The sequence below is a fragment of the Nicotiana tomentosiformis genome, chromosome 2, assembly GCF_000390325.3.
Source record: "Nicotiana tomentosiformis chromosome 2, ASM39032v3, whole genome shotgun sequence".
Classification (NCBI taxonomy): Eukaryota; Viridiplantae; Streptophyta; class Magnoliopsida; order Solanales; family Solanaceae; genus Nicotiana; species Nicotiana tomentosiformis.
Window position 1 is genome coordinate 51116910 of NC_090813.1, and position 26163 is coordinate 51143072.

The following is a 26163-nucleotide window of genomic DNA, read 5'->3' on the forward strand; positions in this document are numbered from 1 at the left end:
ATTGTGTATTATATGCAGCTGATCATCATGTATGTATATGTATATTCAAATATATTTTGTCATTGCCTGGTTAGTATAGAGTTCGATCGACTAACTTAAGAGTGCACAATGTGTAGGTATTTAATTAAAGCAAAGTTGAATTAGACAATGTAAAGTCTCCAAGGAACTTCAACTTCAATCACTAATACTTGCAAAGTCTCCATACATTTGGTGCAACGAATTTAATAAAATTGGGATGTTGTAAATACTTTTAGAATTTAGAAAAGCAGTCTAATTTAGATTTTTTAATTTACTATACTTTGTTTATTCGGTTGGATTATTTAATATTTTTTCTCTAATTTAAATGCCAATTATTTCAAAAATAGTGGAGCACGAAGAACAACAAGTGATTTAAATAAAAGAAATTTGGGAGATTTTGAATTACTTAACAGATCAAAGGATACTTTTAAAAGTTTGATGATTGTAAGGGTAAATTTGACCTAATAATATAATGATAGAGATAAATTTGATCTGATAGTACAATATGGATTAAATGTAGATAATGTGTGAAAATAGAATGGTATATTTGATTCTTTTTCCAAATATATATAAAGAATCTTGACAAAAGATATAGAGTTCACGTGATTCCCAATATACTTTCTTGTTACTCTTTTTCCTTCTCCCGTCCCTCGAAAGAATAAAAATAATGTGAAACGGATCTTCACGTACTCATTTTATAGTGACAAGTGTTTCTGCTATTTTCTTTGTTGATGTAACATTCTGTATGTGGCTCCAAATAACCACCTCATCACTTGTTGTTTGTGATATCGAGAAGGTTATTAATGTGGCTTGTTGCTAGCTACAGCCTAGATGCATCGGTAAGTAATAAAAACAAGATAAGGAAACTCTGAACGCATGACGCTCTCATATTTTCTTGAAGTATTATCCAACTCCACTATTTATCGCATTCACAATAAATAGCAGGAGTATTTCTATTTGGACCCACTTTTTTCTACTAGTGATTCGTAACCAGGAGCAAAGCCACAAATTCTGGGCCATTTGTTTTTCCGTAAAATTCCGCATATGCCTCCGATTTTAGCTAGCTTTGTTATATTTTCGCTTTTTATTTTGCAGGTCATATTATTATAGTACTAATAATAGTGTTCTCGGTTTAAGCCTGATATCCTCCGCATTTTGCAATTTATATATATATTGTCAGATATTAGTACTCTTCTTAGTGAATTTAGAACGCAGTCATTGGGAAATCGTCATTTAGTTAACTAAGTACAATAAATGGATCAGTTAATTAATCAACTAAGTAATAATCAACTTCCCAAATTAGTCCGGGTGGACGTTTAAACTTCCGCTCTTTTCTGCTCGTCATATCCATTCCGTACTATTTAGGTAAATTTAATTCATATAAATGCTAAATTATTTCCTTTTAAGGCAAATTAGAATAAGTTATTTGTTAGATCTCACACTTTTTCCTACATAACTAGATTAATCTCAGCTACCTCACCTAAATTTTTCTTATAAATGGCCCTTAATTACCTTTAAGTATATACTACTACCTGGTTAATTATAGACATTGGAGTAACTTTTCATGGAATGGGCGTAATTTGCTCCTTATATTACGTACGCTTAATCTCTGTTTTTTTTTTCTTCTTCTAATTTTCTGGGTTCTGCCAAAAAGTCTATATCTGTGCTTATGAGGAGGAGAATTAACCGAGCGAAGGAAAACCAAATTATTCAAAAATTAAATAAGACGTGCCCTTCCCTCCTCTTCTTATTATATTCATTTATTTATAGGGAGTCGATTGGTTAAGACCACACGTCCCTTCATCCTCTTTTTTCTTTAGTTATTCTACAACTCTCTCTTTAGCTTTCTGAAGCAAAAGGAAGGCAACTAATGGATCCTTACAAGGTACAATTCTATTTTTTCCCTCCAACTTATGCTCTTTAGCTGTTGTTGTTACATAATAATACTATTAAAGCCCCGAGGTGTGTGGTGGGATGGCTGGAATCGCTTCATCCTAATAAGAGGTCTCGGTTTTAACTTTTAAGCCATGTTATCCGTTAATTGCGCGAATCTAGTTTCGAATATGGAATATGCCTAAAGAACAGATAATATTAATTACTACTACTAATATCGTTTGCTTAACTTGTACTTTTCAACTTGTTTCTCTAAGTTGGCTGCAGTTCGCTATTTACCGTGTGCATGCATGTTTCTAATTTCAGAAACTTATGTATGGTTTTGCTGTTGTTGTTGTTATAATGGCAGTACCGTCCGTCAAGTGCCTTCAATTCTACATTCTGCACCACTAATTCTGGTGCTCCTGTTTTTAACAACAATTCATCTCTTACTGTTGGTGCAAGAGGTATGATTCATTGACCTTTTTGCCTTAAAATCATTTCAAATAGGAATGTCTTGTACTTCCATTTTGCAACAATTTGGGTGAAAATGAGATGTATGAAGATGGCCTCGAGTATCTCGATAACTAATTCTCGTACGGGAGCTAAGATGTTTTCTTACCAATAATTTTTGCAAGATTTAGCTTATGGATTTAAGTTATATACACTAACAGTATAAAGATACTTTTACACTATTTAATTTTAACTTGTGATAAGATGTTAGTTCCCATTTTTACCAGATCACCAATTAATGTTTATCAAGAAAATTTAGCTGTAATTAACTAATACATGACCTGATTGTGTAAATATTTTTTACACGGTCAAACATAAGTTAAACTCGTTGTTGTAAGTGTAACGAGTTAATACTATTATATGCTCCATGCTTAGCTAAGACGTTGCTTATTTCAATATCAGTTCGAAAATAGCTATTGTTAAGTTATTCTCAAGATGTTTGCTAACATAACTAGCACCCTGTAGGACTAATGTTAATTTTACAGAGTTTAAGTTATACACAATTTGATTATGAAAAAATTTTACACTATCAGTGCAATTTAACAAGTTATAACATGTTATCACTCTATTTTTAGATTACTATATCAAACTTGATACTGAGAGCGACGTTGTTGTATGATAGACTCTTTTACATATTTGTGTCTGTGGCTGCTCATAATTTTCTTGACAGGTCCTGTATTGCTTGAGGATTACCATTTGGTGGAGAAACTTGCCAATTTTGACAGGGAACGTGTCCCTGAACGTGTTGTTCATGCCCGAGGTGCTAGTGCCAAAGGGTTTTTCGAAGTTACCCATGACATCACTCACCTTACCTGTGCTGATTTCCTTCGAGCTCCCGGTGTCCAAACTCCTGTGATTGTGAGATTCTCCACTGTTATACATGAGAGGGGTAGTCCTGAAACTCTGAGGGACCCTCGTGGGTTTGCTGTCAAGTTCTACACCAGAGAGGTACGCGAATTACAACATTTAATTTGACAAGTTACAAATACTAGTTCATTCATTTACCGTTATATCTTCAATTTCCATATACAGACTGGATTATATTTATCAATTTCCTTATTCGCAGACGATTTAAAGTATGTTCCTCCTTAATTAAGTGTTGCCTGGACTGCTTAGTAGAGGATGTTATATTGCAACTTAAATACGATATGGACTTACATATTGCAACTTATGTAATATGATAGTGATTGTTCATGTTGCTTAACACCGTAGTAGAGACCATAGGGCTCTGTGATATTCAATACCTTGCAGTCACTATTATGCTGCCTAATTTTTCATACTCTCATCGAGAAATGACCTCGTATTTAGTTTTTTAAACATGGCTGCATTGTATTTGGGATTTGTTGATTGTATTTGAAGTAAATCCTTACCTTCTGCCTGAATTCTGATATGCCTCCTCTGCATCAGGGAAACTTTGATCTGGTAGGGAACAACTTCCCCGTCTTCTTCATCCGTGATGGAATGAAGTTCCCTGACATGGTCCATGCTCTGAAGCCAAATCCTAAGTCCCATATCCAGGAGAATTGGAGGGTCCTTGATTTTTTCTCTCATGTTCCTGAAAGCCTGCACATGTTCACTTTCCTCTTCGACGATATTGGTATTCCACAAGATTACAGGCATATGGACGGATCTGGTGTCCACACATTCACATTGATCAACAAGGCTGGGAAATCAACCTATGTGAAGTTCCACTGGAAGCCCACATGTGGTGTCAAATCCTTGTTGGAAGATGAGGCAGCCCGTGTCGGAGGAGCAAATCATAGCCACGCTACTCAGGACCTCTATGACTCTATTGCAGCTGGAAATTATCCTGAATGGAAGCTCTTCATTCAGACTATGGATCCAGATCATGAAGACAGATTTGATTTCGATCCGCTTGATGTGACTAAAACTTGGCCAGAGGATATCTTGCCTTTGCAGCCGGTGGGAAGATTAGTTCTGAACAAGAACATTGATAACTTCTTTAATGAAAATGAGCAGCTAGCTTTCTGCCCTTCTATTGTGGTTCCAGGGGTTTATTACTCAGATGATAAGATGCTTCAAACTCGTATTTTCTCCTACTCTGATACCCAGAGGTATCGACTTGGACCAAACTATTTGCAACTTCCTGCTAATGCTCCAAAGTGCGCTCATCACAACAATCACTACGATGGCTCCATGAATTTTATGCACAGGGATGAGGAGGTATTTCTCTCTCCTTCTATAACAGTACATATCCATATTTGATTGAGATTTTGCTTAAGAGATCAAGTTCTTATAAGTTATAAAATTGTTTTACAACATCAGGTTAATGTTCTGTATTTTTATCACGTATAACAATAAGGTACTTTTCATAGCAAAGGTGATGTAGTAACTTAAAGAATAGGGAAATAACCAGTTATTTCGCACTGATATAGTAAAAGTTCTTTACATATCAGTGTATATAACTTAAATCCTATGCTAACACCACAAAGCCAACACGTTATTGCAGCATATGGGTGTGCCTTCACCTTAGCGTGGAAGTTCATATCCATTGAAATAGTTCTGAGATGATCTTTAGGCTTTTTTATTAAAAAGCATAATACAGTGTTGTAACCTCAGTTTAGTTAATGTCTTGGTTTATTGTTATTTGATGTTTCGATTATGGTGTTACTTTATACGTAATAGTTAATGCATGGTTAATTACAGATCGATTACTTCCCTTCAAGGTATGATCCTGTTCGCCATGCTGAGAAGTATCCTATTCCTTCTACAATGTGCACTGGCAAACGTGAGAAGGTTTGTTCCTTTCTACCTTTTATCTAATAATGCTTGAAGCTGAATTAAAACCTATAAATTCTGAAGCAGTGTAAAGTTGACACCCTGAATTGATCCAGTTGCCCAAACAACTCAAGTAGATATCCGTAGATGCATATTGAAGTGGACCCTTAATCCAACACAAGACTTATTTTAACTTTTTTGCTGCTGAATTTTCTTACAGTGTGTCATTCAGAAAGAGAACAATTTCAATCAACCAGGAGAAAGGTACCGCTCATTCACACCAGACAGGTAAACATGATTGACCTATCTTAAAGTGTGGTGTTGTTAAGTTACATTCAGTAATCCTAAACTGGATCTCCTTTCTGTTTGACATATACTTGTTTTTTCAATCATAGGCAAGAACGCTTTATTCGTCGGTGGGTGGAGGCCTTGTCTGATCCTCGGATCACTTACGAGATACGCAGCATTTGGATCTCATACTGGTCTCAGGTCAGTACTCCATCATACCCTATATTTATTTATGTGTTAGGCAGACGTGGATTTAGGGCAGATTCTGCTGGTTTAACTGAACTCCTTCATTTCAGCTCAAACTATGTATACATGCAAAAAAGAATTTAAAGGCATACATATTATAAGATCGCACTCACTTTGAACATACTGACTCTAGATTTTGAATTCGCCTCTAGACTATTAGGTCAAATTCTCAAGCTTATCTTGGCATGTTTTTTTCAACAATTCAAAGTTCAGTAAATCAACCTTGGCTCGTGTTCACTTCACTTAATCAGAAAAATAATCCCAACCATTTCTTAAGGGGCGACGACTGATTCTGTAAATTTCCTGACTATGTTAAACGGATTACTGCAGGCTGACAAATCTCTGGGTCAAAAGCTTGCTTCTAGGCTTAATGTGAGACCAAGCATATGAAGATGAAGCTTTTATTGGTTTCGGAGGAGGTGATCTGATCAATGCGAGAATCTCAAGGCATTAATAACTCATTCCAGTCATATAGCAAGATGTATAACGTGGTGGCTATCATATTATAAGATGAAATAACTAGAGCTTTCCTAATACATATGCATTCATTATTGTGTTGCTGTTGTATGAATGAATGAATCAATGGAAGTTACAGATAATATTTCTCTTCTTGTATTACTTATTTATCAGTTTTGTCATGAATGCTTTTTGGCCAATATTCTTGCATCAGCGGTGGCGGAGGTAGAGTGCGGGATGCGGGTTCGGCCGAACTCAGTACCTTTAGTTCAAACCATGTATTTGTCTTAAGAAATCTATTGAATATGTATAAGTTATTAATTTAGAACCCAGTAACTTAAAAAAATTATAATTTCGAACTCATAAATTTCAAATTCTGACTCCGCCTCCGTGCATGAGTGGACAGCAAAACTTTTTGTTCAAACCTGTAGTTGTTGGCATAGTGACCACTGATGATCAGTTCTTGCTGAGTTGCTATATTGGATTCTACCTTAAGTTGAATTTCCTATTTACAACGTCAAGGGGGCAAAATAGTAATCTCCTTTGATTAAAAAAATTACTATTCATATTACGATAATGTTTGCTTTTAAATTTCTAAATTTCATAGAAAAAGTTAATTTAATCATCTCCTAGCTTTAGTCCATATTAACTAAACAACATAGCATACAGATCGAAACTAGAAGTGTGTAGTAATTTAATTGCATCTTTTACTTTGAAAATAATGTGTGTGTATATACAGAGTTTAATTCTATGCATGAATAATGTGAAATAATTTTTATATACAGGATAGTCTCAAAAGTAACTACAGTTAATTATCCATAGAAATAAAAATAAAACAGATTACCTAGTGCAAAATGTTAACATAAACTAATAGTGTTATAATAATTAGTGTATATAAGTTAAGTTCATACATTTGTTATGTGTCACCCACCAAACCACGCCGACTAACAAGGGAACACAACATATTAGAACATGGAGATGAGACAAATTTAGTTGGATGTCTACTCTTCCTCCATGATCTTCTCAAATGTTTAATGACATATTCAATGACATATTTCTATGCTTAATGACATTATCAATGACATATTTTTCTTCACTTTTTATGCCTATATAAAGGTCTTGTAATAGATAGGAAAATACACACAATTGAAGAAGAAAATCTCTTCCTTCTCTCTATCTCAATTTCTTGTTCATGTTTTACTAAATTGCTAAACTAGAGGTTTACTGAAATAAATATTAGTTGGCATGACCGGTTGACCATCTAGGTTCAATTATGATACGAAAAAATTAAGTTGAGAATTACATTGGCATATATTGAAGAAATATAAGATTCTTCAAGAATTCTCTTGTGCTGCTTATTCTCATGATATACCAATTAAGGTTGAGATTGAATCCCTTGATTTATAGAACGAATAAAAGGTGATAAATATATGGGCTCAGTCACCTTTCATGTGGACCGTTTACTATTATATAATTTTAATAGATGCATTTATTCTATGGTCACATGTGCATTTGTTATCAACTTGTAGTTTGGCTTTTGCAAGATTGATTGCTCAAATTATTAGAGCACAGTTCCAGAATATAAATTATGATAATTTATCTTGATAATACTGGTTTAAATCCAAGTTGGTTTAGCAGAAATTGTATACCTCCAAGTATATCTAAACCATTGGTTATGAGAACAAAATTACCAAAATAAAATTTGGTATATGATGTATTATTTAATATACAACAGCACTTGTACGCATCTAGCCAAGTTATGATAAGTTCTCCCTATCACAATTGGTTCAGGGTCAGGAACCAAATAATTTCTATCTAGAAATATGAATGTGCTATATGATTTAATTGTTCCACCACAATGCACAAAGATGGATCCCAAAATAAGGCTAGGGATATGTGTTGGTGATCCCAACAATAGGGGGATAAAATGGGCAGCTGAAAAAGTAATGCATGTAATAAATTATTATGAGTACATCGAGATCCTCGTACGAGAAAATGTGAACTTGAAATTCCAAGTGATAATTCATTTGCAAAATATTGCCAGGCGTATTTGCTGACCCAAAGCTAAATGTCATATTCAGCTGCTAATGCTCCAAATAAAATAAAGTTCATAATGAATACAGTCCATAGCATGCATAAAGCATAATAGACTAATCGGTTCCAAAGATAAAACTCCTTGAAAAAGGAGAGGAGCAAATGTTCAAGATGGTCATAATAAGGAGGCAAGTGCTCTAGAAGAGCACCACGACATAACACTTCATAAGACCTCATGGGAGAGGCTCGGGTACCTGAAAATAATAAGATAACGAGATCTCAATAAGTTATGTCTTTATTGGGTAATAGTAGAACCGATATAAAATGATTGTCGACGATATTGTTAATATAATGTAGCGCTCAATATTATTTATATTGACGAGGATCTTGAGCCCAAATCTGTCATAAAATTTGGACAGATAAATGATTAGCCAAATGAAAAATACGCAATAAAAATTGATTTCACATGAAAAATATGAAGTTGGACGGATAGTCCCAACACCTGAAAGTATAAAGCCAGTGGAGGTATAAATGTGTTCTTGTGCGAAAAAAAAGGGTCAAGTCGATAGACATAAAGACGACTTGGGTCACAAGAAGATTTATAAATATCCTGGCATTGATTATATAGAGACATGTTCTCCTGTGGTGGATGTCGCCATTTTAAGTTTTAATCTGGCAATACAAGAAAAACATGATATGCGTATAATGGAAATCATTGAAGGATTTAAATTGTTCTGAAGCATATTAAGGTTTCCAAGAAATTTATTAAATAAATCTTCAAAAATCCTTATACGGATTGAAACAATCAGGGTGCATGTGGTATAATCGCCTGAGTGAGTACCTGTTGAAAGAAGGGTACAAGAATGATTCAATTTGTCCTTGTGTATTTATAAAAAGATCTGGATCTAAATTTGTTATAATCACCGTGTACGTTAAATATCATTGGAACTCCTAGGGAGCTTCCTAAAGCAGTAGAGGTTCCTAAAGTAGTAGACTATTTAAAGAAAGAATTTGAAATGAAAGATCTTGGAAAGACAAAATTTTATCTTGGTCTACAAATTGAGTATATGAAAGATGAATTTTTTGTCCATCAATCAACATACACTAAAATAATTTTAAAGCTATTTTATATGGATAAAGCACATCCATTCCGACCTCATAAAAATAATGAAGAGCTTCATGGTCCCGACGTACCATATCTTAGTGTAATTGGTGCACTAATGTATCTTTCTAGCATTATAAAGTCTGACATAACTTTTTCAGTTAATGTCTTAACAAGATATAGCTCTGCTCCTACAAGGAGACATTGGAATGGAATCAAACACATATTGCGATATCTAAAAGGGACTACCGGTATGGGATTATTTTATGGCAATGATTGCAGTCCTGATCTTATTAGTTATGCCGATACTGGGTATTTAAATGACCCACAAAAGATCTCAAACAGGCTATGTGTTTACATATGGAGGCACTGCTATATCTTGGCGATCGACTAAGCAATCAATCGTGGCTACTTCATCTAATCATGCTGAGATAATTGCTATTCATGAAGCAAGTCGAGAATGTATATGGTTGAGGTCTATAATACACCTTATTCAATACAAATGTGGTTTGAAGTGTAACAAACTACCCACAATTTTGTATGAAGACAATGCAGCATGCATAGCCCAGTTGAAGGGAGGATTCATAAAAGGGGATAGGACAAAGCACATTTCATCAAAGTTATTTTTCACACATGATCTTCAAAAGAATGGTGATATCAATGTGCAACAGATCCGTTCAAGTGATAATATGGTTGATTTGTTCACGAAATCTCTACCGACGTCAACCTTCAAGAAACTAGTGTACAAGATTGGGATGCGACGGCTCAAGGATGTGAATTGATGCTCTCATCAGGGGGAGTTAATACGCGTTGCACTCTTTTCTCCTTATAAGGTTTTGTCCCACTGGGTTTTCCTTGCAAGGTTTTTAACGAGGCAACCAAAAGGCGTATTTCTAAACATGTGTACTCTTTTTCCTTCACTAGGATTTTTTTCCCATAGGGTTTTTTCCTAATAAGGTTTTAACGAGGCACATTATCTATGGACATCCAAGTGGGAGTGTTATAAGAAAAATCCAATTATGGTGGATGTCTACTCTTCCTCCATGATCTTCTCAAATGCTTAATGACATATTCAATGACATATTTTTATGCTTAATGACATATTCAATGACATATTTTTCTTCACTTTTTATGCCTTGTTCATGTTTTACTAAATTACTTTTATTTCATAACAGCATGTCTTGTTCATATTTTACTAAGTTGCTTTTATTTTATAACATATATATATATATATATATATATATATATATATATATATAAATCCTACCTATACAAGAAAAACGGACAAGTACAAGAAAGTGACATGCACTAACTGAGCGGCGGCATCTAAGGCATAGTTCGGTATTCCGTTAATTGTACGCGAATCAGTCGTTATATCCCACTCCCTTAATGCCATTTGCCCGTAAAAATTTCTATTTTTTGCCTCTTCCATTGTTATCGTTCTTGATCCTTTCTGGTTGGGTTGGGCTAAGCCTCCCCTGACCTATTGATTTATTACTTTCCTTTTCGTTTTCCAGGCATTTTTCTTCTAAGGTGCCTCAATTTTTCATTCTCTTTAATCATCTGTTGTACGAGATTCTATGAATTTTTTATAATGTCCCTGAAATTGTTAGCCCATAAAGGCAATAACTTCTTGGGATTTTTCGTGTCAAGAATGTGTTAGATACGTTTCTTGAGATAATTCTTGTCTGCAAAATAACGATCTTGTTTCCTAAAACAAGTTCAATGGGTGAAATATATGAGGGGGAAGGATTAAACCTGCATAATGTCAACACGTGTTGCAAGTATCAGAGTTTACTTGTACTTGTGGCGCTGTCACTCATCCTTTTGAATTCTTGTGTTAGTATATTCATATTTTGCATATTCCACTTAAAGGCAATGGTTTGGTAATCAAATTTGTGTTTCCGTGTCAGTAGCATTTTGAATTATGATGGAGAAGGCAGATCCTTCACAAAAACTATATACAAGGATGCGACTTTGGGAATTCCCAGATCAGTATGTTGTTGAGCCTACTGATGGATCCTGTGGTTCGTGTTTGGAGATTAGTCGCATGGATGGATCTATGAAACTAATAGGTTTACTTGCTTCTGTTCCTGTTTATGTATTTCTTCTGGACTTAAACTATTTATTAAGCTAACATATTCTATTTCTGGTATGTTTTCTCTATGTTAGATGAGGTTCCGGAATGCACTTTAGTTCGTGTTCCTAAAATCCAGACAATATTTGGTGTTATAGGCATGCTAAAGCTTCTGGCTGGTAAGTAGTTTTAGGAAGCACTAAAAAGTTCAAGTTTTTGCTTTTATATTCCAATAGAGAGTCAGCTCTCAATAAACCAAAATTCTTTTGTCCATGTGCTCTATATCAAGTAATAATAATGTCACTTATACATGTCAAGATTGTCCTCTTTTGTTGATCATTTTCTGGCAGATTTTGTTCCATAAAATAATCACACTCAGATACAGAATATATAGAAAGAAGTTGAAAGAAATATCAAAATTCCAGAAAAGAATGATTATGAGTTCTCTTTATCCCGCTATGCCTTATCATATTAAGTGGTCGTGCTATCGGCCTTGCTAAACTTGCTCTGATCTAGTGTGTGCTGCTCTTGCATTCAGGTTCATATTTACTGGTCATAACAGAACGTGAATGTGTGGGATCTTACTTCGGGCACCCTATCTTTAAAGTTTCATCAATGAAATATTTTCCTTGCGATCATTCTCTCAAGAACTCTTCTGCAGAACAGGTAGGTCTCCAATTTCCGATGTACTTTCCTATTCCTGTTTCTTTTTAGTATTTTCCATTTATGTACCTATGATATAGCTTTGGCTTTTGGCAGAAAAACATGGAAGCTCAGTTTTCTGCACTGCTTAATGTTGCAGAGAGGACTCCTGGTCTGTACTTCTCTTATGATGTCAATTTAACATTGAGGTGAAATGTCTTTTCAACCTTCTAACTGCTTATATGTTTTTTTTATTGTTCGGCTAGGCACACAATCCATTTTCTACGTAAGTGTATTTTTTCAAAATTTTGAAGCCTAGAACTTTAGTCTTTGGTTCTATATGGGGGCTGTTGGTTAGTGTATACCAAGTTACTTGTTTGAACTCCCTTTATCTCATATCATTGAACCCCTGAAAAGATTTTAGGTCACTGTCTTCAATGACAAATTAAGGCAATTTCTCTTGTTCTTTTTTTTTTCTTTCGTTTTTATCATCTCTCATTATATGACCTCTTTAGCTTACCATTTTTAGAGGTGAATTCTGCAATTTATGCCCCTGTCCCTGTCTCCAAGTGTGTGATCCACCGATTCACTGAATGACTTTTTCTTACCTAAGAGCTTTTTAAAGATAGTGTGTTGGAGTATTATTTTCAATTTGGAAGTGTTATCTTCTCCTTATAAAAAAAAAAACTGGTAAGTGTTATCTTCTGCAGCCCACATGGAATTGACTTGACACATTCGTATTGCTGAATATCTTTCATCTGATTGTTAAGATATCACGGTGCAGTGCTTAACAGTAAGATACTTATGGTTCATACTGCAGTGCTCAGCGACTGCATGATTTGGGTGATGAATCCAAGTTGCTTCCTCTATGGAGACAAGTAAGTGTTTTAAATGTCCTACAGATGTGATGGTGTAGCTCTGATTGCTTAAAGTCATCTAGTTAAATGCAGTAGCTTTCTTGCTTCTAAATTATTTTAGTTGGTTGACAAGCAACTGTAATCTCAAAGATTGCTTTTAATTTCTTTTACTCAGGCAGACCCTCGATTTCTTTGGAACAACTATATGATGGAAGTGATGATAGATAACAAGGTCAGGTATCTATGTGCTTTGGGTTCATTTTATTCTCTCATTAGTTTTTTTGACTCATTTGTTATCCCTTGCAATTACAGCTTGATCCATTCTTGCTTCCTGTTGTCCAAGGCAGTATCCTTGTAATTCAGTTAAATTCACAGATTTTTCCAAGTAGCACATCTACTGTAACTCCTGCTCGATGAGAGCTATTATTGTTCCTTTTTGATGTACGCCTTAACTTATCTTAAGGTTTTCACAATTTTCAATCTGCAATTGGTAAAGACATCATTGATGTTACGCTGATTGCAAGGAGATGCAACAGGAGAACTGGTATTCCTTTTTTCTTCTTGTTGTTTTTCTCTTTAATTTGCAATTTGACAAAGCATGATCAATGCAAGTAATGGACGAGGTCACAAATATTGTTATGTGTGTTCTGTAGAATCATCCATTCTCATTAAGTATATGAAATGAATGCAAATTATATAGAATCAATGTTGCAACTTGCTTCTTCTTACTCAAGTCTTCAGTTTCTTTTAGTTAATCAGTCTTCACCTTTTCTCTTGGTTACTGCAATTGGCTCATTAATGTAGGCACTCGAATGTGGAGAAGAGGGGCTGATTCTGATGGATTTGTTGCAAATTTTGTGGAAAGTGAGCAAATTATCCAGCTGAAAGGGTATACAGCATCATTTGTTCAGGTACACTTGTTCAAAGTTTAATTATGACTTTTTCTACACCAACAATTTTGCTGATACCCTTTTATAAATATGTAGATGACTGAGGGGGTTTACTTAAAATCCTGATGTTATTGATATTGTTGGGATAAAATGTTTAAACATATAACTCTAATAACTTTTGTTCTACTTTCTCTGTGGTGCAAGTTGTGTGTGTGTTTCCTCTAGTTGGTGATAGAAGAAGGGTTTGATTAGAAGGAATCGAGAGTACTAGGGTGGAGGACAGGATGTCATCAGACTAAAGAAATTACTAAATCAATTATCAAGACGGTTTTTGGTGTTCAGACCATTCTGTATAGAAATCCTTCTTATAATGTACTGCGTCATTTATTTGACTTATCAAAGTTTTCTCGTGAGCTTACTAATGAAAGACAGTTCAATTCTCAATACAGGACCTCTGAGATGCAATGTACATTTTGGTTTGACAAAGACAATAAAACTTATTAACTCTCTGCCTGACAATAGCTCATCTTCTATTTGCTTGAATTTTCATTAGTTGCTTAGCAGTAGATAATCTCCCGCATAATCAGTGTTTATGTGCGGGTGTGTTTTATCTCTTTAACATTTTCTTGACAGGTTTCGTATCACCTATTCTTTACTAGTTTAATAAGAAATGTGGATGGGTTTTGATTTCCATGTGGGCCAGAATGACACGTCTCCTGAATCTAATTTGACTGGGTTCAGAAGCTGTAGAGCTGTATAACGAGAAGCATAAAAGATCCCTTTTGGTGTCCAATTTGATAATGACTATGTGTATGATCAAAGTCATCTCTTTACGGAAAAGGAAAATCTTTTGGCTAGTAGCGAAAGGAAAGGTCCAGAAATTCACAATCTTAAATGAGTGCTTGAGTTTTACTGATACATCACATTTTAGAATGCTTCGTGCTCTATGTGAAAGACTTAGGTGCATATGTTCATTTTTCACTTTTTGTTTGAGGTATCCTGTTATTTCATAAGACTTATTGCCTTTTGTAGGTCAGAGGGTCAATCCCATTACTATGGAATCAGATTGTTGATTTGACATATAAGCCCAAGTTTGAGATAGTGAGAATTATAGAAGCAGTTGAGTACCACTGTCTTTTGTTTTTAGTATCTCGATTCTTTAACACACTTATTGTGCCTTTCACTTTTGATGAATTTGTTGTGTAACATTCTACAGCCTAGAGTTGTTGAGCGACACTACCTGGATCTGAGAAAGAAGTACGGAAATGTTTTATCAATTGATCTTGTCAATAAGGTATAAAGTCATTCTTGTTTTTCCAGGCTATTTGGTCTGTTAGAAACGTGGCTTGATTTTTTCTGATACCTTGGAGGCAGTCTCATCTTTAATGTGATATGTATGAAAAACAAACGATGTATATTTGCATCGATATATCTAGACAATTTTATCTATCCGTTCTTGACTTTTTCCTCCAAAACTCTTATCAGCATGGAGGAGAAGGACGCCTAAGTGAAAAGTTTGCGAATGCAATGCAGCATGTTGTTGGTGACGATGTCAGGTAGGTCTCTAAGTTTCTTCCTTGTGGTAAATTGTATGAATTTATAGGTAGTACACTTCATTCTAATATATGACTTTTGCAGATACTTGCACTTTGATTTTCACCACATATGTGGGCACGTTCATTTTGAACGTCTTTCTATCCTCTATGATCAAATTGAGGATTTCTTCATTAAAAATAGGTATACCCTCTTCCAAGTGTTGAGTAATACATACTGACACAAACATATATTATTGGGCACTATTTACTATCTTGAATATAGTTTCAGTTTTCTCTACTCCATTACTAGCCGCAACTAATGTGGGATAACATAAAATATGCTCCTAATCTGAATCTGAATCTCATCTACCTAAATCGAGAGGGATGATAGTAGAGATGGGATGTGCAAGGACCCATTCTGGCCTGCAGCAATTGGCCCAGGTTTGGTTGTTTAAATCATGGAGGGTGTGGTGGGTTAATTGTAAAGAATTTTAACTGATTTTATAGCTCTTTATTCTTTCTGGGAGGGACAAATAAACCATTTAAACCTGGATTGAATTTCGTAACCAAGAACTAGTCAGGAAATCCAATCTAAGTCAGCATGTTGTGCACTTGAATCTATGAAGTCATTGTGACGACTTTTACATACTTAATAGGAAGTACTCTATCGTAGAAGGAACTATTAGAAACAAATAAGTGAAACCAGAATGAGTCATTTCATGTTATACATCTCCAAAGCAAAATATTATGCCAAAACACCTATGTCGCATGCAGAGGCAGCAACATTAGCAGTAGGAAGAAAGCTTTTTTTTTTATTTGGCTAGAAAATTGGAGTGAAACTGAAAAACTAAACCAAATAGCAGACTCAATCAGGAAATACTAGGAGAGAGAGCAGAAAATAGGGAGCGCATCGATGGTATTGGACTTAACAAGGGAGTTTCTGTGGACCAAGCAACAATCAATTGCATGCTGTTGTCTTTAGAGACTCTATATTTGCATAATTCTTTGTGTTTGGTGTTTTGTTAAGCAGGGAGGAATAGAAGCTATCCCCTACCAGTTCTCTTCTTGTAATATCTAATCGTTTTTTCACCTGATCTTGATCATTAGATTTGGATTTCTTATTCTTATGTATAGGTACTTTCTATTAAATGAGAAAGGTGAGAAAGTTGAGCTGCAACTCGGAGTTGTGAGGACCAACTGCATTGACTGCTTAGACCGTACAAATGTAACTCAGGTATCTTCCCTTCTGAGGAGCTCGTACCAATTTGGGTTAACTTTTTCAACCTCTAGTCACACTTTACAGATGTTCTAGTTGACGATGTTTGGTTGCAGAGCATGCTAGGTCGGAAAATGCTGGAATTCCAACTCAGAAGGCTTGGTACTTTCGATGCAGAAGAAACTATTAGCTCACACCCCAACCTTGATGAAAACTTCAAAATCTGTGAGCAGTTTTTTTTATGTGCTAAAGCTTCTGTGCTGGATAGATATTAAACTTCTTTGTCTTGACCCGTTTATTCTTTTACCTTATAACTATTTTCAGTGTGGGCCAATCATGGGGATGATATAAGCATCCAGTATTCTGGTACTCCAGCTTTAAAGGGAGATTTTGTCAGGTAACAACTTTCTTGTTCTGCTGAAATAGAAAGATGGTATTATAAGAAGGGTTGAAACTCTTTCCATACATCCACTACCTTAAATATTTTGATAACGTCGTCTTGCCGGTGTGAGTTTTTTGGAACTGCTAGAACAGGGTAGGGTATTGTATACCAATACTTAGATATGAATAGTTACTCTGCATTTCATATTTCCGTATGTAAAAATGTATAAATATCTTTATATACAAAGTGTGTTGGAGAGTACATTAATACAAATACAGACATATCAGTAGGATTTGGACCCTGATGAAGTTCCTAAACCATCATTGACATTGGCACTGATCTTTGGCCAATTACATTCATTTCAAGAGTAAAACTGGGATTGGATCTTTCAGTGCCGACTGCAAAATTCCATGGATAGTTTATCTCGTGATTGTGATGGATATAGCATATATACAAGACTTTATAAGTTATAGTCAACAAATTGGATTTCAGTTATCAACATTTTTTTGGCTGTTAACTGATTCATACTTTAGGTAAATGCGAGTTCTCTACTGTTGTGTGACTGCATGCTATTGAACCTTTCATATATCACTCTATTTCCTGATGTCCCAATTTTGAATATCTAAAAACAACTCGGAGGGATGTTAAGTTGCATGGCTTCTGGAAGTTGCTTTAAGAGTATCCATGCCCAATTAGGTTTATTCTTTCATAGTCAATATGATTAAATGACTTCTATTCGTCCTGTGAAATGCCTCAGTTCTGTGGTTAAAAATTTTAACACATGTTTTTACATGATATCCTGAAGCAATAAGCTCTGGGATTTAGCTTTTATGTGTGCACCTATTTTTGTTCAGTACTCTTTAAACCGTGATATTATGACCTCAAGCTTTTTCTTTCACCTATTATTGTCACAACTGAAGTCCACCTTCTTGTTTGATATGCAGATTTGGCCACAGAACAGCTCAGGGGATTCTCACTGATGGATGGAATGCCCTAACACGATACTACTTGAACAACTTTGTTGATGGTACTAAACAGGTAATGATGCTTCATACCTCAACTAGTTGTTACTCAGGTTTGTACATCACATCAAGTCAGTAGCCTTTATCAAGGGTGGCATGTGGGCCGGGCCGGGCCTAAGTAGGCTTTGTGGGCCCGATCCTAAGTGGGCCGGTCCGAAGTTGTCCCCGGGCTTCGCGGGCTTCTTGTTGGAACCGGCCCGGGACCGGGACCACAAACTAACGGTCCCTGATTAAGTGGCCCGGTCCCGGGTTAAGTGGCCTGGTCCCGGGCCTAAGTGGGCCCAACGGATACTTTCTATTTTTTTTAAAACAATTTATAGAAGTTAGAGAAAAAAAATGGTAATAAAAATATCTAAGTCAAATCCTTGTAAATTATATTATAGAATTGTGACCTAAATTTTTTAATTCAAATTTAAAGACAAAAGTATTGTTAAGAGATATTCAAAGCAATGCGTTATAATATATATATCTTAAGATGTATATATAGTATAGTATAGTATATATATCAGTTATATTCGATATATATATATATATATATATATATATAAAAGCTGTATTCGATATTAAATATTGAATATTAAAATTTAGGATGTTAAATCAATTATAGGGTAAGCACATAACAGTAACCATTTTTGCCAATTCTTCCCGATCTTTTTTTGGATCATAATATAAGAGAGATTGAGAGAGATTGATGATTTTGTGAGAAAAATGAAAGAATGATGGGGTATTTATAGTTGAAAATAGGAAAAAGTGTAATTATAAAAAAATTGGGGTTAAAACAAAGTTGGGGGGTTAAATGGCTATTTTGTAAATAGCCAACGGTTATTTTGGCAGAGGAAACGGCTAGATTTTAAATGCTCAAATGGGCAGATTTCTTTTTTAAAAAAAATTAGACGTTGGGCCCACGTTGGGCCCGTATATGCCCGTTTAGGACCGCTTGAACCGGCTCACTTCCCAGCCTGTCCCGGTCCCGGTCCCGGTCCCGGTCTCGCGGGCCTCGCCTATGGGACCGGCCCACTACCCAGCTCACCTCCCCACGGTCCCGGCCCTATCCGGTTAGGACCGTTTAGGCCCACCGCCCATTTGGGCTTGCGGTCCTGGGCCGGGCCCGGTCCTAACCGGCCCACATGCCACCCTTAGCCTTTATTGTGTGTTGTCACTTGCAAATTGGTATCATACTAATCTGTCAGTTGAAATTTTGGAAAGCATTCTTTTAACGGTTCTAAACTTCATGTGTCTGAATCCATCTGCAACGTGCTGCCATCTTATTGGATTCTTGCAGGGGCGGCCCGATGGTAAGGCAACTCAAGCAACCGCTTGAGGCCCCATATCTATGGGAGCCCAAAATTTTCTAATATTAAATAGTTGCATATGATAATTTTTTTTTAAAAATATCTAATATATCAAAAAAAATGCATTTTTCATGAAAAAGGAAATAAGAGATAATTTGGTAATATGAATAGTTACTTTTGGGATTCAGCCCTAAACTTTAGGTGTGAATATGTTTCTTGACTCCTTTATACACTATCATTATTATCATGAGGCCCATATTAATTTGATTACTTTGTCTTTCTTTACAAGTCCATTATCTCATAAAACATTTCGTCAAGTAAGATAGCAAAAGGCAATTGCAACCCTTTTTTGTCAAGCTTTCCCGGCATTGCACCAAAAATATTGAAGCAACAAAAGTAATATAGTTATCTATAACTGTTTGTTGAACCAGGTTCAATTGTTCCGTACTTTTCTTATTACTTTGCATCTAGAATTTGTTATTTTTTGATATCTTTTGTTTGTAAGTATATGTATCATCTTTTTATTTATTTATTATGAATTTTAATATGTCAACAAGAAAATATGAATCCATGTATTAAAAATGCCAAAAAATGGAAGAATTGAAACTTTAATACAATCCCAAAAAGGAGTGCTTGATAAATTTTTAGCGAACAATAAAAAATTTAAATAAAAAATTAGGGAAAATTTTGTGGTAGATGAACAAATCACTAATATAATTGAGTTAGATAGACAATGGAATCCAAGAAGAAGAAGAAGAAATTGGTGAGTCACCGATTTTTTAGAAAATCAGAAAATCCTAAAAGAATTGAATAATAATCCTAGAAAGTGAAAACATATATAATCCTAGTCAAGAAATCGATTATAAATAAATTATTAATAATTTTACATCTCAAAAAACTAGAAAAATAAACTTTAAATAAAATTTTAATAAATAAGTTTTTTAATACCGAAAAACTTAGGGCCCCTCATTGAAGTTTGGCTTTAGGCCCCAAACACCGTTGGGCCGCCCCTGGATTCTTGATAGAAACTAGGAATCCACCAAACAGTATAGAGAACCAGGTTCTCAATCAGTTCCCACAGTAAACAAGCAGTAAGTAAATAACACACAATATTTACGTGGAAAACTCTCTGCTCAATGAATTAAAAACACGACCTACCCTAGTAGGATTTCAACTCCACTAAACTGAGGAAACTTCAGATTACAACCTATTGCAATCTAGGAATTAAACTATTAATCCCTCCCCCTTACAATAACTCTATTGTAAGCCCTTTGCAATAACTCTATTACAAAGCAACACTCTTGACTAACTCTAGCCAAACAACCAAAACAATAATGGTTAAATGATGTCCTACAAAATACTTCTAGAAAGCCGTGTAGGAATACAAGTAAAGAACAAAAGACAAAGACACAACAAACTTAAGGACTTAAGACATCTTCAGTGTTGGGATCTGGTCCTTGGTTTGTAGCAGCTTTGTTCTTGAGTGCACCTGGAGGAAACATTGGCGGCTAGCATTTGAGATGATAGGTTTTTCAGATTATTAAGTATTAGGTCAAACCTTGTATAATAAGGATTCAACGAAAGATAGTGGACAATCATAGGCAATGGCACGAGAAATTATCCTTTGCCTTACTAGGTTATCGGACCACCATGAGAACCTCCACTGGGGCAACGCCATACATGTTGGTATATGGCACTGAAGCTGTGATACCCGCCGAGGTTGAGATACCATCTTTAAGAGTCATCCAAGTAGCCAAGTTAGACGATGTAGAATGGATATAGGTTAGGCAGGAGCAACTCATGCTCATTGACGAGAAGAGAACGGATGCAGTATGCCATGGTCAGATGTATCAAAATAGGATGGCCAGTGCATTTAACAAAAGGGTGAAGCCTCGCCAGTTTATACTGAGGCAGTTGGGTCTGAAGAAAATATTCCCCCACCAAGAAGAAGCCAAAGGAAAGTTCGCGCCGAATTGGCAAGGTCCTTACGTGGTCCACCGAGTGTTGTTGGGAGGAGCGCTAATCTTGGTAGAGATCGACGGAAGAATCAGCACAAAGCATATCAACTCAGACGCAATCAAGAGATACTACGTTTAAAGACAATAAAGTTAGTATTTGGCTGTAACGGAACTACACTCGACCTGACTTCCTGCGGATGAATACGTAGGCAATCCACGTAGGATTCAGTTTTCTCTCTCTCCCCTTTCTTTTGTAATAGAAAACCCAAGTATCACATTGTATGTGCTTGGAACTACACCCCGACTTGATTTCCTTGGGAAGGAATACGTAGGCAATCCTCGTTAGATTCAGTCATTATTTGTTATTGAACTACGTCCTGGCCTGATTCCATTTGGATACGTCGGCAATCTAAGTCAGACTCGGCCACATCATTTTCAACCATTTCATTTTGCATCTGTTGTAATCGAAGTATGTTTTGACCTGATTCCATTTGGATATGTAGGCTACCTGAGTCAGGCTCAGTCATATTCATCATATTTTCTTTATCATTATCCACAAACTACGTTAAGACCTGATTCCGTTTCAGATGTATAGGCAACCTAAAAAGGTTCGGTCATAACCCTCGGAAAACCTTTGTAACGCATTAGTTTAGATTAGGATGCAATCGCAGTGGCAAACAGTCAGGTCGTCAGAAGCATCGTGGAGGATCGACATCAATAGGATAGAATCTTCAAAAAATAACGCTCGCATTTGAGGAACTTCCGAAACATGTCATAATCCGGAACGACGAAAATGACCTCCTCCTCGTCTATTCTCCATAGTTTGAGACACTGTCTGGGATGCGAGAAAAGAGGAATGCATTGCTGCCAGTCGGTACAGTGAGACAGTTTTTCCAGCTGTAGAGTTGAATGTACGACAGCTGAGGAACTGATCTTATTTGTTCCCTTATCTAGTTTCTCGAGAGTTTGGACAACTGAGCATGTCCCAATAGGCACAGGGAACTGATCTGGTTCTTAATAAAGTTTGACAAATCATCAAAACCATAAACGCATAACTTATCAATTCGTCTCTTGTTGACTACTAGGAGATGCTCTGATTAAGAATGTTCAAATGTTATGTGTACCGGTATCTAGTTTGAATTGGCTATGATGATTTTGGGCTTCTCTCTTTCCAATTTGGACACTGACTTCGTGTTTCATTCTTTTTATATCATGAAGGATGCAGTTGATTTGTTGCAAGGACACTATATTTTGTCTGTCTCTCGAGATATGAAGCCGTCATCCCAGAAAGGAGGCATTGAGACTAAAGCTGTGAGTAATATTACTTATGCTGTTTAATCATGTTTAACATGCTCCTATTCATCAGATTCCAGTGATTTGACCATATTGGCATAGCAAATTGTTGACTTCATCAGTGTACTGTCAAGATTTCTATAAAGCACTTTAAGTGAAGTTCATGCTTCCTGTTCTTAAGTATCCTCCTCTTTATGTTTGGTTTAAAGCCTGGGTACGAGGCAAAAACACAGGTTTACGTGGCAATATCTCTAAATTTATTAAAAGAAAGTCATACGAATTTATAAAGAGAGAAAGAACTACAGAATGATAGAATGATATTTTATTGCTGCACAGAAGAAAGGTTATGTTGAGTATGTAATTAGTTGGTGAATCTCTCTGAAGCCTATCCCACCACACCTCTTTTATTTCTAATCCCTCAAAAGTCACCGTCAGCTGGAAATACATGTCAAAGCATTTAGTTCATTTTAAGCATTATTTCTTGTATTTCATTTTTTTTACATCAAGGTTTCTACTCCCCAGCTATTCCGCATGACAGCCATTAACCTGTTCTTTCTATTTCTTGTATCTCTCTTTTTTTCATGACAATCATATACTCTTAAGTGTGCATTATGCATTTTACTTTAACTTTCAATACCATCAGTAGTAATTAAGGTCGACACTTGCCTAACAAGTATCTTATGTGATTACAGCCATTTCCTATAGCATTGGCGCTGATAATGACGGGGTTATTCTTTGCTATGTTATCGCTAAGGAAAGGTGAGTTGGCATAACTTGAAAGTTTTTCTTAATTTGCCCTTCAATCATTATCTTTGAAGTTCTATTCAAGAATCCAAATCCTTTTAATTCTTTCATTGGAAAAAAAAGAAGAAGGAATAAGGTAATAATTGGCTAATAATTCTTCGATCATATTTTATATTCAGGTCACGCATTATTAATTTAACTTCATCGTAACAAGGAGTTAAGAAGAACCGAACTGCAGATGAGAAATAGTTTAATGCCCTCTAATTTGCATTGTCCTGATCTTTTCTATCTTTTCACTAAGTATGTGTTAAATTCTGGAGGATGGCAAATCTAGTCTTTCAATCTCTTTGCTTATTATGTTGCGATAACACTACCTGTTTACAATCTTTACGTCTTTTGATGCTGTTAAACCTTACACGTTTCCTGTTCTCTATTTCCCTGTCTATAGTTCGATATGATCTCCGAAATTTGCTATATGCAATGGTATGGGCAAGCATGAGTTTGGGCATAGCTGCATTTGTGAGGGCCAATGGTCGAATGTTCTGTAACAGGCCTAGCTTGCACCAATCAAAGCGTTGATCCTGGATTCAGAATGCTTGGTAGTAGCTACATTTGCTGAGATTGCCAGATTTGTGATATTCTTTGTCAAGATTTTGGCTGTTTTGTACTCTTTTCATGTCTTGACAACTTTCTCTTCAATCATTCATTTGAAAATTACTTGAATCATGAATGTCAACTGTTTTTGAAATCATTTCATTTGTAAGGTCCTAGTTACATGATCATATGTATATTGAAATGTTATTTATTAATTGAATTGTCGGCTTGTAATTTCACAAGTGTATATCTGTTAGGAACTTAGGATCATCGCCATCCGCAAGTGTATACACCTTTAACTATATCTCCTTATGCTTTGTGCTCAAGTCTCACTCCTTCAGGTAAGCACATGGCAGTCTCAACCTTGGCTGTGCGATCACGTACTACTGTGTTACTCTTTTTGCAATTCGCCTTTTCATTTCATTGTTATAATGTCAAGTCTCACTCCTTCCCACAGGGTACTGAAATCAATGGTTCCCCCGTCCCGCTATTCTTTCTTTTCTGATCCTTGAACCAAACATAGTGTTGGTTTGAACATAAAACCTACTGATTTAACGATAAAATATGCCTTCCACTCTCTTTAACTCCAACCATTTGCACTTACTTCTTAAATAATACTGTATAATACTGATATCTACACTAAGTTTCTTTAATTAGCAAGAAGGAGCTGCAGATGCAATGATACTTCCCACTTATTAACTTGAAATCCTAAATCCATTTCTACAGAAATCACTTTTGCTTTCCAAGTTGATCTGATTCTAGTTCTTCTTTCCTTTATTCATTATTTTACTGAAGGGGGTTATGGAGGGCATGGATGGTGGTTGTGAAAGTTTGCATTCTTTGGAAGCTTCGGATCGGGTTATTAGTCATTTTTAAGGAAGGACCGAATTCTTAGTCCATATGTTTTTTTATCTGAGAACAAACGAATCAATTTTTTTACGGAGTATAAAATTATATTCAATAATAATTGTGGTGTCCGAGACAGCTTGTGCATGTAGTCGATTAAACTTCTGTTTGATACTGGAATGCATTAATTTGGAATTCAATAATATGAAAACAGCCAAGTTAACCTATTGGAACTTTGAATAAAAAGTACTTTGCAGCAATTATAGACAGATTATCTTAAGAGGAGAGCATTATGCTATATAATGAAGGTAAAATATTAGGCAATAAGTGATCCGAGGAAAAAACAGGGTAAAATACAGAGGAACTGTAGCACTAAATTTACAACTGCTTTTTCTTCTCCAAATGAGGGAACAGTCGCTGGAAATGCAACACTGCCCATATCAAGTGTCGCAAACCAATCTCAGGAAACAATACCTTTGGCGAATACAGTAAGCAGCTTGTTGTTTGCCAAAGGAGGAAATTGCTAAGGCGAGTCTCACCTGAAGTTCGAATTAACATATCAGGATCAGGTGCCAATCTCATGTACATATGCCTCTCTATATCTACCAGCTTTATGATCTGATTTAGCTCCCGTATCTCTTTAGTTTCTTCAACATTTTGAGGTTGGTTTGCGTTAAGTTCTTGGATTTCATTCCATTTCTCTTGGCAGGATGATTCAACAGCATGCACGATCTCATCTGTCGAAGAATATGCCACACAAATTAGGAGAGTGCTATTGGTGTTGTCGGCAGTGGCTTGCATTGCCTTCTCAGCTGCAACTCTAACTGGCTCGGTAAGAAGCTTCAGGTTTCCTACGAAATGTACCCTCACTCCGTATTGATTGACAACGCTTTCTTTATGGAGTAATCCTTCGATTTTCTCCAGCATTAAGTCCATCAAATACTGGACTTCCTCCGGCCTTCTTTTGAAATTATCGATGCTGAATGCATATATTGTCATGTATTTGACACCTAATACATAGCAATATTTGAGCATTGACATGACAGCCATAAATCCAGCTCTGTATCCATTGCCTACTGCCATATTCCGTTTCTTGGCATACCTCCGATTCCCATCCAGAATAAAGGCAACGTGGTTTGGAGTTGGACCTACAGATAAAATGCGGAACAAAGGTTTAAGCATGTAGAGGAGTGAACTCCCAAACAACTTCCCTGCTAAACCATCCATACTCTTCAACATTTTACAATCCGAACCAAGTTCAAGAGACTGCAACATAAGAGTCAGAAGCTGCAGTCAACATTGAGATAAACCAAAAACATGAAGGAAAAGCTCAGACAAGTATATATATTAGTACTACATTTAAAAAGAAGATACTAATACATGCTGTTGCAAAAAAAGAGTGTGTACCCTCAAATGGACGCTGAGATAGTGCAGTCAAAGCTAAGTAAAAAGTGGATTATATATGAAAGAAGAAGCAGGATCTAGTTTGTTTGCAGCGTTCTCCGTGTGAGCATATTATATGGGCATTTGTTGACGGTATGTACGCA

General features: G+C 35.8%; 3 protein-coding genes across 4 annotated transcripts; 2 read left to right on the top strand and 1 right to left on the bottom strand.

Moving 5' to 3' along the window:
* The first annotated feature begins 1744 nt into the window (after window positions 1-1744).
* On the top strand, window positions 1745-6291 carry LOC104093255 (catalase isozyme 1). Its single transcript, XM_009598983.4, has 8 exons — window positions 1745-1903; window positions 2261-2357; window positions 3074-3351; window positions 3811-4587; window positions 5071-5160; window positions 5363-5430; window positions 5538-5631; window positions 6007-6291. Exons 1-8 carry the CDS (start codon window positions 1889-1891, stop codon window positions 6064-6066), a joined length of 1479 nt encoding a protein of 492 aa, XP_009597278.1. The 5' UTR covers window positions 1745-1888; the 3' UTR covers window positions 6067-6291.
* Window positions 6292-10644: 4353 nt separating this feature from the next.
* Window positions 10645-24012, top strand: LOC104093254 (phosphoinositide phosphatase SAC6-like). Of its 2 annotated transcripts, none has more exons than XM_009598981.4 (21): window positions 10645-10801; window positions 11185-11343; window positions 11441-11524; window positions 11884-12011; window positions 12105-12196; window positions 12808-12865; window positions 13020-13076; window positions 13157-13190; window positions 13308-13388; window positions 13649-13755; window positions 14767-14853; window positions 14951-15028; window positions 15220-15290; window positions 15373-15471; window positions 16404-16503; window positions 16602-16710; window positions 16810-16882; window positions 17812-17905; window positions 22358-22450; window positions 23125-23191; window positions 23625-24012. In XM_009598981.4, the coding sequence occupies exons 2-21, from the start codon at window positions 11196-11198 to the stop codon at window positions 23753-23755; spliced, it is 1791 nt and encodes a 596-aa protein (XP_009597276.1). In that variant the 5' UTR covers window positions 10645-10801; window positions 11185-11195; the 3' UTR covers window positions 23756-24012. The 2 variants fall into 2 exon arrangements, with proteins under 2 accessions (XP_009597276.1, XP_009597277.1); XM_009598982.4 differs by lacking the exon at window positions 10645-10801 and adding an exon at window positions 10844-11107.
* An 864-nt stretch (window positions 24013-24876) lies between these two features.
* LOC104093249 (dehydrodolichyl diphosphate synthase CPT3-like) lies at window positions 24877-26138 on the bottom strand. Its single transcript, XM_009598973.4, has 2 exons — window positions 26024-26138; window positions 24877-25882 (listed from the first exon to the last, which is right to left on the bottom strand). The coding sequence occupies exon 2, from the start codon at window positions 25853-25855 to the stop codon at window positions 24995-24997; it is 861 nt and encodes a 286-aa protein (XP_009597268.1). The 5' UTR covers window positions 25856-25882; window positions 26024-26138; the 3' UTR covers window positions 24877-24994.
* Between the last annotated feature and the right edge of the window lie 25 nt (window positions 26139-26163).

Bases quoted from the DNA above. Each gene is read 5' to 3' on its own strand.
- LOC104093255 (XM_009598983.4), top strand. The intron at 3,352-3,810 runs GTACGCGAATTA...CCTCTGCATCAG, and splicing joins TCAAGTTCTACACCAGAGAG to GGAAACTTTGATCTGGTAGG. The intron at 5,632-6,006 runs GTCAGTACTCCA...GGATTACTGCAG, and splicing joins GGATCTCATACTGGTCTCAG to GCTGACAAATCTCTGGGTCA.
- LOC104093254 (XM_009598981.4), top strand. From the start codon at position 11,196: ATGATGGAGAAGGCAGATCCTTCACAAAAACTATATACAAGGATGCGA. The intron at 11,344-11,440 runs GTTTACTTGCTT...TCTCTATGTTAG, and splicing joins TGGATCTATGAAACTAATAG to ATGAGGTTCCGGAATGCACT. The intron at 16,883-17,811 runs GTAACAACTTTC...TTTGATATGCAG, and splicing joins TTAAAGGGAGATTTTGTCAG to ATTTGGCCACAGAACAGCTC.
- LOC104093249 (XM_009598973.4), bottom strand. From the start codon at position 25,855: ATGTTGAAGAGTATGGATGGTTTAGCAGGGAAGTTGTTTGGGAGTTCA.